The sequence below is a fragment of the Rhipicephalus microplus genome, chromosome 3 (assembly GCF_043290135.1).
Source record: "Rhipicephalus microplus isolate Deutch F79 chromosome 3, USDA_Rmic, whole genome shotgun sequence".
Classification (NCBI taxonomy): Eukaryota; Metazoa; Arthropoda; class Arachnida; order Ixodida; family Ixodidae; genus Rhipicephalus; species Rhipicephalus microplus.
Genome location: NC_134702.1, coordinates 89,295,810 through 89,310,438, shown reverse-complemented (window position 1 = coordinate 89,310,438; position 14,629 = coordinate 89,295,810). Strand labels below are relative to the sequence as shown.

The 14,629-nt window shown below is 47.9% G+C and overlaps 1 protein-coding gene across 1 annotated transcript in view; it reads left to right on the top strand.

The window, feature by feature from the left end:
- Nucleotides 1-9,961, top strand: part of LOC119160075 (nose resistant to fluoxetine protein 6) — a 51,931-nt gene extending 41,970 nt beyond the window's left edge. Inside the window, exon 15 of the mRNA XM_075888376.1 lies at nt 9,614-9,961. Coding sequence (XP_075744491.1) covers nt 9,614-9,817 — 204 coding nt within the window. The 3' untranslated portion in view covers nt 9,818-9,961. The remainder of the gene's footprint in view (nt 1-9,613) is intronic.
- The last annotated feature ends 4,668 nt before the right edge of the window (nt 9,962-14,629 follow it).

The window sequence follows — 14,629 nt, the reverse complement described above, 5'->3', positions numbered from 1 at the left end:
GTGCACGACGCGACGCGCAGTGGACCGCTCTCAAGTTGGGACAGCTGCAGGCCAAGACCGACCACCGCATCACGGGCTTTCTAGACATCCCACATTTGATCCCCGACATCGGGGCTCTTGCTAGCCGATTGCCACTTGTCTTTATTGGATTCGTCCGTGCCTTGCAACGAGGGCCGACGTAAGAGCATGTGGTCTAGTTTAGTGAAATTGTTGCAGTGCCTGCAAGATACATTAGGAAAAATGTCGGGATAAATTTTATGCAATAAAGCTGGGCTTAGATACGAACCTGTCTGCAGTAGCCTGAAAGTGAAAGTCTGCGCTCGATGTAATTTCTTGTTATGGGGGGGGGGGGGCGGGGGAGTCTCTCTTGCCGAGATATAAGTACTGCGTAATTTCGTTATAAGTGGTTGGTTGATCTCTGTTCTCCACAACTGCAGGCCGCGGGCATATTCTCCATGATCGTGGAATGTGAGACCTCGCACCTTAGAGTGGGCCAGCTCATTCAGGTTTCGGGGCCTTCCTTGATGGATCTCATGTGAGCGAAAAACCGCGTGAGAGTGAAGGTGATGATCCTTTTGCCCTCCAGTATGTGATTGGCTTCCTTACACATGGATGCCACGCTGAAGGCGTGGATACCTGTCCTAGGGTCCCTAAATATGTGTTCATGTTTGTCATTCAGAAGTGTCAAGCAATGGACTCTTGCTCGACCGCACATGAGGAGGAGCATCTTACTGAAACGGCGGTAATGATAGAACTCCTCTGGTTGATCGATACTGTTGCAAAACTATTGTTGTTGCCATACTGGGCCCCGTCGACGAAGCAGATGCCGCCAGGAAGCTCTCTCACCCGAAATATGAGCATCACCGCTCTGGCCTCTGGCCTTCCTCGCTCGCTGGATTCTATGCTGACCGGTTGTGCCCTCGTGATCTCCGACGACAGTGCAGCTATGGCCGGCAAGATTAGCTCTACGCCATCTCCTGTCGCCGACAAGAGCTCTCGCCAGTGGTGCCCCGTCCTCGGACTCCTGAAACCGTGTCCATCTTTCTGTCTTCTCCTTACTTCCGTCGCTCCCAGCGCCTGTTCCTGCGCCTCGCTCTCTTTTTCGTCTCTTTCTATCTCGACACCTTTTAGTCCTGTCCGTTTATTCCCTTCTATACCCCAATCCCTCGTGAGCTACTGTTGAGGTGCCCTAACGCTGAGAGACATTAACGGGGCTCACGTTTCTCTTTTTGTCATTCATAATCACTTTATAATCCCTTCCTCCTGGCATTCCTTCATTCCACATTGCACTGGGGATGCATATTGCGCTAGTTGGGGGATATGAAGATATTATAAAGGAGATTTATTAAGCAGAAAGGTTGATGCTTGGAAGGCTTGGAAGGCGATGCACCAGCCGCAATTTCCGAGCTCGAGCCGCTTCTGCACACTCGATGCTGCTGCCTGTGCGCCGGAGTACTTCCTCTTCTTTACAATGGCCCCACGGAGAAAAAAGGAGCCATCCTGGCGACTTAGTCCTGGGCAGGCGGCGTTGAACCATGGTATTGCTTGAGCCTCTGGACGTGTACAACCTCGCGGTTACGACGTCGCAAGTCTGATGGTGGCGTAAGAGGCTCAATGAGGTAGTTTACTGGCGAAGTTTGTTCGACAATACGATATGGCCCATCGTACTTTGGCAGAAGTTTGGAAGAGAGCCCAGGTGTGCGATGCGGCACTGACAGACATACAAGAGAACCCGGAAGAAAAACGGGAGTTGAGGTCTGGGCATCATGAATTGCTTTTTGCCTGTTTTGGTCATCGCAGGTAAAGCGACGAGCTAACTGGCGGCATTCTTCTGCGTGTCTGGCGGCGTCCAAGATCGGTAGGCACTCGGACACGTCTGGTCGATAGGGCAAAATGGTGTCAATGGTGTGGGAGGGGTGACGGCCGTAGAGGAGGTAAAAAGGGGAGAAGCCTGTTGTCGCTTGCGTTGCCGTATTATAGGCGTATGTAATGAATGGGAGAACTAAGTCCCAGTTAGAGTGGTCAGGCGTCACATACATAGATAGCATGTCACCGAGAGTACGATTAAAGCGCTCGGTAGCCCCATTGGTTTGTGGGTGGTAAGCGGTACATGTGCGATGTACAATAGCACACTCAGCGAGCAATTTTTCAATGACCTCGGACAAGAAGGCGCGGCCGCGGTCACTGAGGAGTTCTTGAGGGCCTCCATGACGCAACACAAAATGACGCAGTAGGAAAGTGGCAACCTCCTGTGCTGTAGCCGTTTTAAAAGCAGCGGTCTCAGCATAGCGCGTTAGGTGGTCGATAGCAACTATTATCCACCTGTTGTTAGTCGGAGTCATTGGAAGTGGCCCATAAATATCTATTACAACCCGTTCGAAGGGTCGGGAAGGGCATGGTAAAAGCTGCAGTTCACCGGCGGAGGCGTGTGGTGGAGATTTTCGGCGCTGACATTCGGCACAAGAGCGGACGAAGTTGCGGACGAAGGTATACATGCCACGCCAGTAGTAGCGATGTCGAAGCCTTTCGTAGGTCTTGAAGACTCCTGCGTGGCCACATTGTGGGTCAGCGTGAAAAGAGGAACAAATCTGCGACCTCAGGGTTCGTGGAACGACGAGCAGCCACTTGCGTCCCTCTGGTGCGTAGTTACGTCGATAGAGAAGCGTGTCACGTATCGAGAAGTGTGGAAATTGGCGCCGACTCGTTCGCGTCTTTGGGAGTTCAGAAGTGTCGGAGAGATGATTGAGGAGAGACGCAGTCCACGAGTCATTGCGTTGTTCGATAGCAATGGTGTCAAAGTCAAGCGATGACAATGTGGAATCGCAAGCGGAGTCAGCTGTGGCATTCTGGGACAGGGGGGAACGGGAAAGGGCGTCGGCGTCAGCATGCTTCCTTCCTGACCGATAAACCACGCGTATGTCGTAATCTTGAATTTTCAACGCCCAGCGAGTGAGGCGGCCAGATGGGTCTTTAACGTCGAAAGCCAGCACAGCGCGTGGTGGTCGGTCACGACGTCAAAATAACGACCATATAGATATGGGCGAAACTTTCCAAGGGCCCACACAATGGCCAAGCACTCCTTTTCTGTGACGCTGTAGTTGCTCTCAGCCTTGGTAAGTGTGCGACTAGCGTATGCCACGACGTATTCCTGATGTTCCGGTTTACGCTGTGCGAGCACAGCACCCAGGCCTACACCACTGGCGTCGGTGTGGATTTCAGTTGGAGCTTCAGGATCGAAATGGCGTAGAATGGGTGGCGTCGTAAGAAGCCGTCGCAGGGTGGTGAAAGCCTCGTCGCAGGCAGGGGACCACGATAAGAGGTCTTTACAGCTGCTGAGAAGTTGCGTCAGAGGTGATATAATAGACGCGAAGCTTCGGACGAATCGCCGGAAATACCAACACAAGCCGATGAAACTTCGAAGTTCTTTGATGGTGGCAGGTTTAGAAAACGCCGTAACAGCTCGCAATTTCTCGGGATCCGGGAGGATGCCTTCCTTGGAAACAACGTGGCCCAAAATGTTCAGTTGACGCATGGCAAATCGACATTTTTTTTAGATTTAATTGCAAACCGGCGTTAGTTAAGCAAGTAAGGATGTACTGAAGGCGATGTAAGTGTGTGTCAAAGTTAGGGGCGAAGACCACGATATCATCGAGGTAACACAAGCATATCTTTCATTTTAGTCCACGCAGGATGTTGTCCATCATTCGTTCGAACGTTGCAGGTGCATTGCAAAGTCCGAAAGGCATGACGGTGAATTCATATTAGCCGTCTGGCGTGACAAAAGCGGTTTTGGGGCGATCGGTCTCCACCATAGGCACCTGCCAGTAGCCTGACCGCAAGTCTAACGAGGAAAAGAACTCGGCCCCCTGCAAACTGTCCAAAGCATCGTCAATGCGCGGTAGTGGATAGACATCCTTCAGCGGGATCTTGTTCAATCGCCGGAAATCGACACAGAAACGGATAGAACCGTCTTTCTTTTTGACGAGAACCACCGGAGACGCCCATGGGCTCTGTGAAGGTCGAACGACGCCTCTGCGAAGCATGTCGTCTACTTGGTCAGCAATGATGCGGCGTTCTGTAGCGGACACGCGATATGGTGGTTGTCGCAGCAGTGAGTGGGACCCAGTGTCGATGTGGTGTTCTACTGCTAAGGCACGGCCGAGAGATGTTTGTTCAACGTTGAAAGAGTGGCGGTAGCTCTCAAGAATGGTGAGGAGTTGTGAACGCTGCGAAGATGTCAAATCTGCAGCGATGAATGGTTGAAATATGTTTGCCGACGTTGAGTCAGGCGCTGAGACGACAACCAGTTCACAGACGGAGGTAGAAGGCACCTCATCGGGGACGGATATAATTCTGGAAGAACTGATCGTCTCGACGTGGCCAAGGCACTCGCGACAAAATAGGGATAAAGACGACGACTCATGATTATAAATTGGCATTGTGGTTGACCCTTCTACAAGATCGAGAGCAGCAAAAGGCAGGGTGAGAGCTCTTCGGGCGACGAATATTGGAGATGGTGTGAAGAAGACCGTGCCGTCGGATATGGCGCTGCATGAAACTGGCACGAACGCAAAAGAGCATGGAGGGATGTAGGTGTCATCGCTAATGACAAGTTTAGTGGCAAACTGGGTGTCGACGGACGCTTGGTCCTCCAGTGAGCAAAATTCGACCTCAGCCCTAGCACAGTCGATTACGGCGTTATGACGCGACAAAAAGTCCCATCCCAAAATAATATTATGGGAGCATGATGAAAGAACCACGAACTCTATCGTATACAGAACGTCCTGAATTGTCACGCGGGCTGTACATACTGCGGTCGGTTGAACAGGTTGAGCACTGGCTGTGCGAAGCGATAATCCGGAGAAAGGCGTCGTAACCTTACAAATTGAGCGACAAAATCCAGCATCTATAACCGAAACAGCTGCACCGGTATCTACAAGAGCGACAGTAGGGATATTTTCGACGAACACATCAATAACAATGGTAGGTGACAAATGAGGACTTGGGCAAACCGAAACTTGCGCAGTTCTTGCCTCAGGAACTGCGTCGTCTAGTTTTCCTCCTCGTTAGGTGCGGGCCGTCGACGCATAGGAGAAGGCGAGCGGCGGCGTGGAGAGGGCGAGCGAAGACGTCCCGGCCGAGGGCGGTGGTCGTCCTGGTAGCGGGCTGGCATTGGAGTGGAGGAACCGTATCGCGCGTTGGAGTCAAGCGGGAAGAAAGGCTCACGGCGGTTTTCATTGGTGATATGCGTCCGGCGGCGACAATACCTTGCGACGTGTCCGGGGTATCGACAAGCGTAACATATCGAGCGATTACTGAGGGTGCGCCACGGGTTGGAGGTGTTAGTGCTGGTCCAGTGAACTGGAGCTGGGGGATAGCTCGCGCGAGGCTGGAACGGAGGCGCAGGCGCCTTGCGAGTTGGCATGGCTGCAGCCGCGGCGTAGGTGAGAGGAGCAGCCACAAGATTAGGCTCGCGAGCAGCTGGTAAGGCCTCGGCGACCTCTCCTTGAATGACGTCACGTAGAGACGATGGTAAAGTTGTGGTAGCTTCTGGTGTGAAAGGCACCAAGAAAAGCTGTCGTGCAACTTCTTCGCGGACAAATGCTTTTATTTCGGCTATTAGTGACGCGTGGTCATGACCACTGATCACACTAGACAGCGATGCCAAATCGTGCGCTGGAGGACGTCTTGTCAGAGCTCGCTGCTTTCGCAATTCATCGTAGCTTTGGCAGAGGCTAATTACGTCGTTAACAGTGGTCGGGCTTTTCGCCAAGAGCATTTGAAAAGCGTCGTCGTCAATCCCTTTGAGGATGTGCTTACATTTTTCAGCTTTCGTCATTTCGGCGTTCACGCGTCTGCACAAATCGACGACGTCCTCTATGTAACTTGTAAAGGTTTCACCCGTTTCTTGTGCGCGTGTGCGTAAACGTTGCTCGGCACGAAGTTTTCGGACGGCAGGTCGATCGAAGACTGCTACAATCGACATTTTAAATTGCGGTCACGTTCGGACGTCTGCCTGGTGGTTTCTAAGTCAAAGGCTGGCTACACCCGCGAGATAGAACGAAACGCGTGTCAACTTGTCCGCGTCCGTCCATCTGTTTAAAGCGCTCACCCGTTCGAAAGTCGAGAGCCACTCTTCAACGTCGTTGTCATCTGTTCCACTGAAGATTGGAGGCTCCCGCTGAGGAACACTGCCTGGACAGGTGGCCGGAAGAGATGGAAGCGTCTGCTGATCGGCGTCCGGCATAGCAGAAGGTAGCCGTCGAGAACGGAGTTCCAGGATGGTAGCGGGAAGGTGTAAGGAACGGAACTCGGCACGGCTCCATCAATTATACGAGAGGTACGGGTATCGATACCCCGCACCTCCACCAATTATAAAGGAGATTTATTAAGCAGAAAGGTTGATGCTTGGAAGGCTTGGAAGGCGATGCACCAGCCGCGATTTCCGAGCTAGAGCCCCTGCTGCACACTCGATGCTGCTGCCTCTGCGCCGGAGTACTTCCTCTTCTTTACAATATTGTCTTTTTGCTCTTTTGGATGGCCCTGGCACGTGTCTTCAACTTTGGTGGGTGGGACGACTATCTCTATGTGGAGTCTCCTGCCCACCCTGGTGCCAGAGAGTATTACAGTTTGCGCCCTCTCTTTTGCTTGAGCGATCTCTTCTATTGGTATTGTGAATACCCAACTGCAGGAGCCGGTCAGTGTGTGTGTAATTTGGTAATCCCCTCCTTATCCTGGCATTAAGCTTTTCTCGCTCGGTCCTCTTCCAGACGTACATCGCCACTACATACATGATACGGCATTAAAAAAAGCTTGCAAGAGCCTTATTAGGTTCTCTTCGCTCAGGCCTCGCCTTCTGGTAGCTATTCATTTGATGAGACTGATGACGCTATTTGTATTCTTTGACACTTTGTGAATGGTTAAACAGTTTGTGCCCGCTGTATTGCGGGTCATTCCCAAGATTCTAACAGATGAGACTTTGAGAATCAGATCACCACACTTGCTGTAAAGATTAATGTAGCTTTTTTTTTTGGGGGGGGGGGGGGAGAGGGGGTCCCATTTTTTGGCTCGAGTCCCTTTCTAGCTGAACTGTAGAGAAGGAGGTCTGTTTTGTTGGGGGAACACCGGAGTCCCGTGTCTTCTAGAAAGCGCTCTGCTGTATCGACAGGTTCCTGGAGAGCGGCTTCGACTTGTCCGTCAGTGCCTCCCGCGCACCAAACAGTGATTGATGTCTTCTGTGTAGATCTTGTTACTGATGTCCTGGACATTGGCTAGATCTCTCGATAGGAGAACTGTTGCAATGTTGAAGAAAATCGGTAAGCTAACTTATCTCTGTGGGGTGCCCCTTCCACACAGCTCTTTTTCTCCGTTTCCACTTTTCTCATCTTCAGGATGGCACATCATCTGTTCAAGAAAGGTCTGACAAAAGCATGTAACAGGTAACTTGAATATTAAGTTTTCAAGCTATCATTATGAATACTATCACTCTACGCCATAATAGTGGTGCTATTCTGAATCCAAGCTACCTGTCATGGCAAGCTGCCTGATGAGTTGAGCTCATCACTATAACCTTCGCGTACATGTTCTATGTCCTTGCCAGCTTGAAGCGAAGCGCCGGTCGTATATTCGCTCATTCGTAGGACCGGAAAAAAAAAACATTATAAGTGTGGACTACTGCAACTTCGCCTTTTCAGGAGAGAGAATATTTAGTGAAATTTAGCAGGCACTTTAAAACGAAGCGCAGGGAAATCAGAATTCTGCTTGAGAGACCACATTCCATGGGTACTAATCATAATCACCTGGACAGAATTCAGTGCACTTCTTTCGACTTGCTTGGAGAAAAAAAAACATACTTGATGCTTCTGTCATAGTACTCGGAACAGCGCAAACGTGAGCAGTATCTTCACAGGAGTATAGTTTATTGTTGACTATAAATCAGGAAATGAGTGCTTGCGCAATGTCTATTGGTGTTTGACGCCTACAGCATCGCTTGATACGCATGCGCTAGACGGCACGACTCCACTCCGATGACCGACGCAAAACATGGGGTTTTAATTTTTGTGGTAGGTGATATAGTTACACACCTGTATATAGCACATGTCGAGTATCGTACAAAAGTGTTATAAGCCAACCCATAGCACAAGTGCTCAATATGCAGCTATTGAAAACGTCGTCACTTGATGACAGAAACGCCAGGGTGTGCTTTTCCCAGTCATAACGTAACATGTGCATGTGCTGATGCATATACGAATTAGATCTTGAGACAGACGAGAGACAGAAGCCGTAGCTTGGGCCGTGAACGTGAACGGCGTTCCTCTTCTCGCTGGTGTGTCTTTTGCGGCAACTAGACCTCTCTTGCGTTGAACTACTCAAGCTTTTTCTGTCACCGTCATTTATTGTCATGGGGCACTACTTTAGACACAGGATGGTAACAACAGCGCCACCAGCCCAGATCACGGGAAAGGGAAAAAGTGTGAGATGTTTGAAACACGCATGGGAAGCCTCATACATGTTCGGCGGTAGCGAGATGCTGAGTGGATCAAGTATACATGATTAGGAAGTGGGTTCGAGTCCTACGTCATCAAAACAACATAAGTATAACTTCTTTTTGTTTGTCACCTGTTCATGTACACTTTACTGACGCGCAATACGTGACAGAAATGATGTTAGTGAAGTCTTGGGGGACGACACCATCATACGATATTGTGCGAAACAAGGAAACTTCCCACTTGAGCAGAAGTACTCCATTACGACGCATTTATTTGTAAATTACATAAACTGTGCTACAAGCCGTATTTTGGGCAGCTACGAAGCCCATCGTTTTACGTTATTATGGAAAATGGTGAACAGAAAAAAAGTGATTTAAAGTATAGTAAAACATTGTACGACAAACTATAATAAAAAAAGAAAACCGATTTCAACCTGATTAACTTCGGGAGCCTCCTTTGCTTGTGGGAAGCCTGCGGTGTTTATTTCTATACTGCATTCATTAGTTAATGTTGCTGAGCTGTTGGGTGTTGACTAGCATTAAATGGCTGTTTTCTATTTAGTGCTGTCTTACGTTTGGGCTCTCCACTCTCATAACTTCAATAATAAAATAATACCGCCAAAGTGTTTTTGCCTCGTTTATTGATATTGCCTTGAGCGCCATCCAACTAAAAAATACAGCCTGCAATATCTTACCCAGCAATACTAAGTGAATACATACAAATAGGTTTAGGGGTCAAATACTATGCAGCTTTAAATAATACTTGGTCATTATTTTCTTATCGATAAAACCGCCTATTCAGCAACCTCATTCAGAATGAGACGACGACTTAAATCACCATGACTGATTAGTGACTAAGGTGTTGCGTTCACAAGCCCGAGGAAGTGGTTTCGGTTACCTGTCACTGTGGCTGCATTTAAATGAACGCGGTGACCTGCGAGAACACATGACCTAAGTTAGTGAGCTTATGTTGGAGCTTAAACAACGTATCCTATAGGTTTTTATTTCAGTTTCTAAAGTCAATAATTTTGAATATAGCTCATGCATTCTTACAACGATGATCATCAATTAACGTCATTGTTTTCCCAATTTGAAGAATGACATAAAACCGTAAATATTCTGCAGGTTACGCTTCTCTTCGCCGTGCTCGTGTGGTGCTTCTTGCTGTCGTACTTGGCATTCATCGCATGCGAGGCACCGACAGCAGCGCTTGACAAACTCGTTTTCGGCTGGCTGATGAGAGGTGGCTGTTCCCGGAGACAGCAACAACAAGAACAGCTCGAAGGCGGCGCCATGAATTCAAACACCAATGGTGTAGAGGGCAAGTGACCTTCACTGCAGTAAAGAAGCAAGGAGACAGTCTAAACTTGTCAAGTTATAGGTTTACTATAATGTACTCGTAACGTCTGCAAAGCTAAGCAGCCTGAGAAAGCGGGTCAGGTTAGTTGGTTCACTTTATTTAAATAAAAAAAATATGCTGTCTTCCCTTGTTTCGCCTTCCTTTCCATTTTCTATACCTTAATTGCTACCTGTGAATATGTTATGCTACGTAGGATTGGTTTAGCTACGGTTTAGTGTCGCCTTCCTCCTGTCTGTCTTGCACATCCTCCTATTATTGTTCACCCACAATTTCTTTATCCTCCCTTGCAATGCTATACTTTAGGTCATTTTTATGGAAAGCAGGAGCGTAGCCTCGAACCGATGCGCTTTCATATCTCTCTCTCTCTCTCTCTCTCTCTCTCTCTTTCTCTAACGGTGGTTCAGCCACCGCCACTATAGTGTGTGGGGCATGCCGCGTTTTTCATGCGTAGCACGTCAATATTTTTTTTTATACGTTTTAGCTGCTGTGCTGCCGAAAATCAAAATATCGGACGAGAACAGGTGGCCACAGTAACGCGGCGCTGTGTTTTCTGCGACAACTACTATCAAAAGATCGGAAGGCTGGCAGTCGGGACGGGCCGGTGCACCTTCCTCCGAAATGACTCCACTTAGGTGACAGGCCTTTTTATCGCACAAAAATTTTATTATATGCGGTGTCTGTCCTTGTGCCGTTTCTTCATTACACCAGCTTGTGATTCTGCTTGGGTGCTGATACACTTCGTCATCTGCAGCCAAGAGAAGCAACGTGAAAGCTGATGGTTCATACAGTAAATTTTTTGCCCGTATTTCCTCCGTAGTAGCAGCAACATCACTTATTTCTATATGACAGCACAATAGTTACAATGCCTGCGGCTACTGAAATCTAAGCGCGTGCGATTTCAAGATTGTCAAATGAGCGCTTTGCAAACTGCATGAAAGAAAGGCCTGCATTGGATAAGTGGTTCTTGGCTGAGGAACATGCCTCTGGCGTTTTTTTCCACGGTGCGTCATTTCTGGACTCGTCATTTTTGTGACGATACAACTGGGCACTTTTACAACAGCTGCACCTATTTTTTTTCATGGCAGCTTCAGTGTCGTGAATAATCGACCCACCATTGTTAAAGCCAGGTCGTTACCTCAACACGTGCTCTCGTCATGATATTTCTTTAACAACAATGTTACCAAAAACTGGCACACTTTGGCGTAGCGCCAGTGGCGGCTGCCCGCGCTGAAGTGAACACGCCATGCCATGCTTCCAGGTGTGAAAGGCGTTCATTTTCATTTTTCTTAGCCTTGCTTCTAAACGGAAGCTCGAGCTCAACCATCGTACAATTGTTTGCCTGCGAAACGATTAAACACAAGCTTTTGGTTACGACGATGACTTTAATCAACCCAGGCTTTTGTGTTTGTGCTTCCTTTGTTCCGTAAAATTTGTGTCGTGACGTTCAAAACCGAACCAGATGACCTGCTAGTGATTTCAAAGTTACGTTAACCTTAAAGAATGTCGGCAAATAAACCCGAGAGTAAATTTAAACACTAAACGAACACCGAATAGTGCAGCTGGACATTAGAGTACGTATTCGCACGTCTTTATTTACGTTATACCCACTATACTTTAAGAGCTGCCCAAAAACTTAAAACTAGTACATAGCCCCAGATTCCCACAACGCCGGCTATAACGAAACATACTAACCAATCACCTATTCGCACGTGCGGCTTAAGGAATGCATTGAAATTCTACTCACCTCCTGTCTATCTTCGGCAACGCTGCGGGAACTTCTTGTGGTCGCTGCTTTCTGTTTCAGCCATTTCGAAGCTGAAAGCTTACAGATTACTTACTAAATCTTTTACACTCGTGAATAACTGCTGTATTTCGACCACTGTTCCGCGAAGAAGAGCAATACCCTATATGTACTGAGCACATACGTTGTAAACACTGCCGTAGATCCCCACACCTTCACACAGCGGCAAAACATCAATATATACATATATCAAAGGCCCCGCCACCACTCAGGTGGCGGGGCCTTTGGTATATGGGGTATAAGAGGTATAAGAGGAGCCGCAATTCGCAAGACACAAGCCAGCAACGCTGGGAACAAGAACCGCTTTCTATGCACGCCTCAAATTATGAACCATTACCAGCCTTTTTAACTGCCGCAGCATGGCACTAACACGCACAGGAGGACCAAAAGCACAAAATGAACAATACCCGCAGACTGGCGGTCAATGGAACATACGGCGCAAAACATACAGTGCGAAAACTGACACGCAGGTCGCACTGGAATGCGAGCCATCAACTCGCTTTAGATGCCGCCTCCAACCGGCATGGCTTATGCTTTGCAGCACTCGCGCAGGACAAACATCACGCCTAGCACGGCCATCCTGGCATGGCGGTCTAGTGGCTAAGGTACTCGGCTGCTGACCCGCAGGTGGCGGAATCGAATCCCTGCTGTGTTGGTTGCGTTTTCAATGAGGGCGAAATTGCCGTAGGCCCGTGTACTCAGATTTGCGTGCACGTTAAAGAAACCTAGGTGGTCAAATTTTCTGGAGCCATCCACTACGGCGTCTGTCATATTCATATGGGGGTTTCGGGACGCTAAACCTCACAAGTAAATCATCAATCAACCTCGCATCCATGTACCATGCCACCCAAAAAGCCCACAAGCTAGTCTTTCCCCGCCCCCCCCCCCCCCCCTCCTTCTTATCGGCTAGCCACTTTCTGCCCCTGGGGCTTTTTTCGAAGCTAACGCTCGTCACGCGCATGGGCAATGCGAGTGTGTTCTCCTCGCCTTCCTTCCACCACGCGTGCTGCAGATAAGAGCCCATCAGCCCGACATTCCACCGCTTCCCTCTTACAAGAACGGACACTTCAGTGAGAGTCATATTCCACAGGTTACAAAAGGCAATAATGAACACTACTACTAAAGATTACTAAAGGCAATCATGAAAGAGAGAAATTACATCACAATATTTTATGCAAAACTGACAATAAGTGTCTGAACGCGATCAGGCTGGATTCACCTCTCTTCTTCTGTGGACCTTTGTGTGTTCTCGACGCTTGTGTTTTTCAACACACGCTGCCGTAAAGCAACTCACTCAATTTTCGCCCTGCTATACCGCCATCCAGATGAGCACAATGCTGATTTGAATCAGTGCCTGTGTTCGCCAACGGCTGAAAATTTTCGTTAAAGGATACTTCAGCTCCTAAAAACGCGGTACGTCCCACTAACGCATCAGGCAGACCAATTGGAAACGCAATTCTGACGGGGAACCATTGAGAATTCGGTCCCAGGTTTTACGGAAGCCACAAAAATAAACTAATCCCTAAGGCACAGTAAGAATGACTACAATCCACATCTATTCTGGATTTGGGCGCTACTCCCTCTGCTTTAGGATGCAAGGCTAGTAGAGAGGCTGAAGCTTGCAACATGATCCGAAAGACTCCTAGTTGGAGACGGGCACCAAGTCGATGTGTTCAGGTGTACAACTACTTGCTTTTGACGTTGCCGCAATACTGACATGATGGTCTTTGATTCAACACATTGTACGGTTATTCATTAAATATATTTGAACACAAGTGCACGCTTAAGAATTGCACCAACAACGCATTTTTTTTTGCTTTTGAAGACTACAGAGAACGTGAGGAAAATAGGCTGAGGAAAAGACAGGGAGGTTAGCCACAAGCAAACTATCTGGTTTGCTACCCTTCTCTGTGAAAAGGGTAAGACGAGACAGGAATCCGAAAAAAGGAACAAATGGAAAACCGATCAATAGTGCCTGTAATCCTTTTTATTTTGCCCTCTTAGGTGTCAAACATATGTAACGCTTTCTAGTGCGCCGCCTTCAAATAAAGGCCGGCACATTTCAATCGTGAAACATGTCCGCCATTTACTTTTGAAAATATAATACCACCCGTTGACGTCCGTACAAGCTCTCGTGGTGCGCGCTCAAAGTAAAGCAAACTCAAGCAAACGAACTGTTCATGCCGTACGTTTTCTATCCTGTAAATGTACTCTTTGCCCCATCACTACTTCGGCTGTCACAATATTGCGGTCCCGTACAGCCTCCCAAGGTCAAGACTACTGTGCACGCAATAACTGTAAGTGTGCGATATGATCATTGACAGACTACGGCATCGCAGCCACGTACGTAGAAGTAGTTAGCAGACAAAAAAAATAAAAGAGCTTACGTGCAAATTTTTACCACGGATCATTAGTATGCCGAACGTAGAGAAGTTGAATATCGGTCATTCCTTCGCAGACGTTCAAGGCCAAGCTTTGCTTTGTGGCACATTATAACAAAAGTAAAAAGCTCGAAGTGTTTCTAAAGCCAATGCAACGTGAACCTGCAATAATATGAACTGCATGCAATTAATTACTTCGTATGACAAAGATAAAATTTTAATGTGGGACAAGTTATGCTGTCACGCAATAAGCAAATTAGAATTTGTAGTATTTTGCATCGTTTCCTGTTTTTTTTTTACGTGAATAAACATTCGCTCATTCATTTTTAAGGGCGCAGCTCCTTCAATGTGGGTGATTCTCTCCTCTCTAGTAGTATGTATGTAGCCAGATAAGTTTATAAAATGCTCAATAGATGGCATTGTGTGTATTTATTCTTTGATATAGTTATCACTAGATAGAGTTAGTGGTTTTAGTATAGTTGACGAACAGACAGACAGAAGTACGGGGATGTATGGACGAACGTACGGGTGCTTCGTTCTACTTGTCATCATTCACTTTGTGGATATGCAGTGATTTTGTATTGATACGAAGTGCCTCT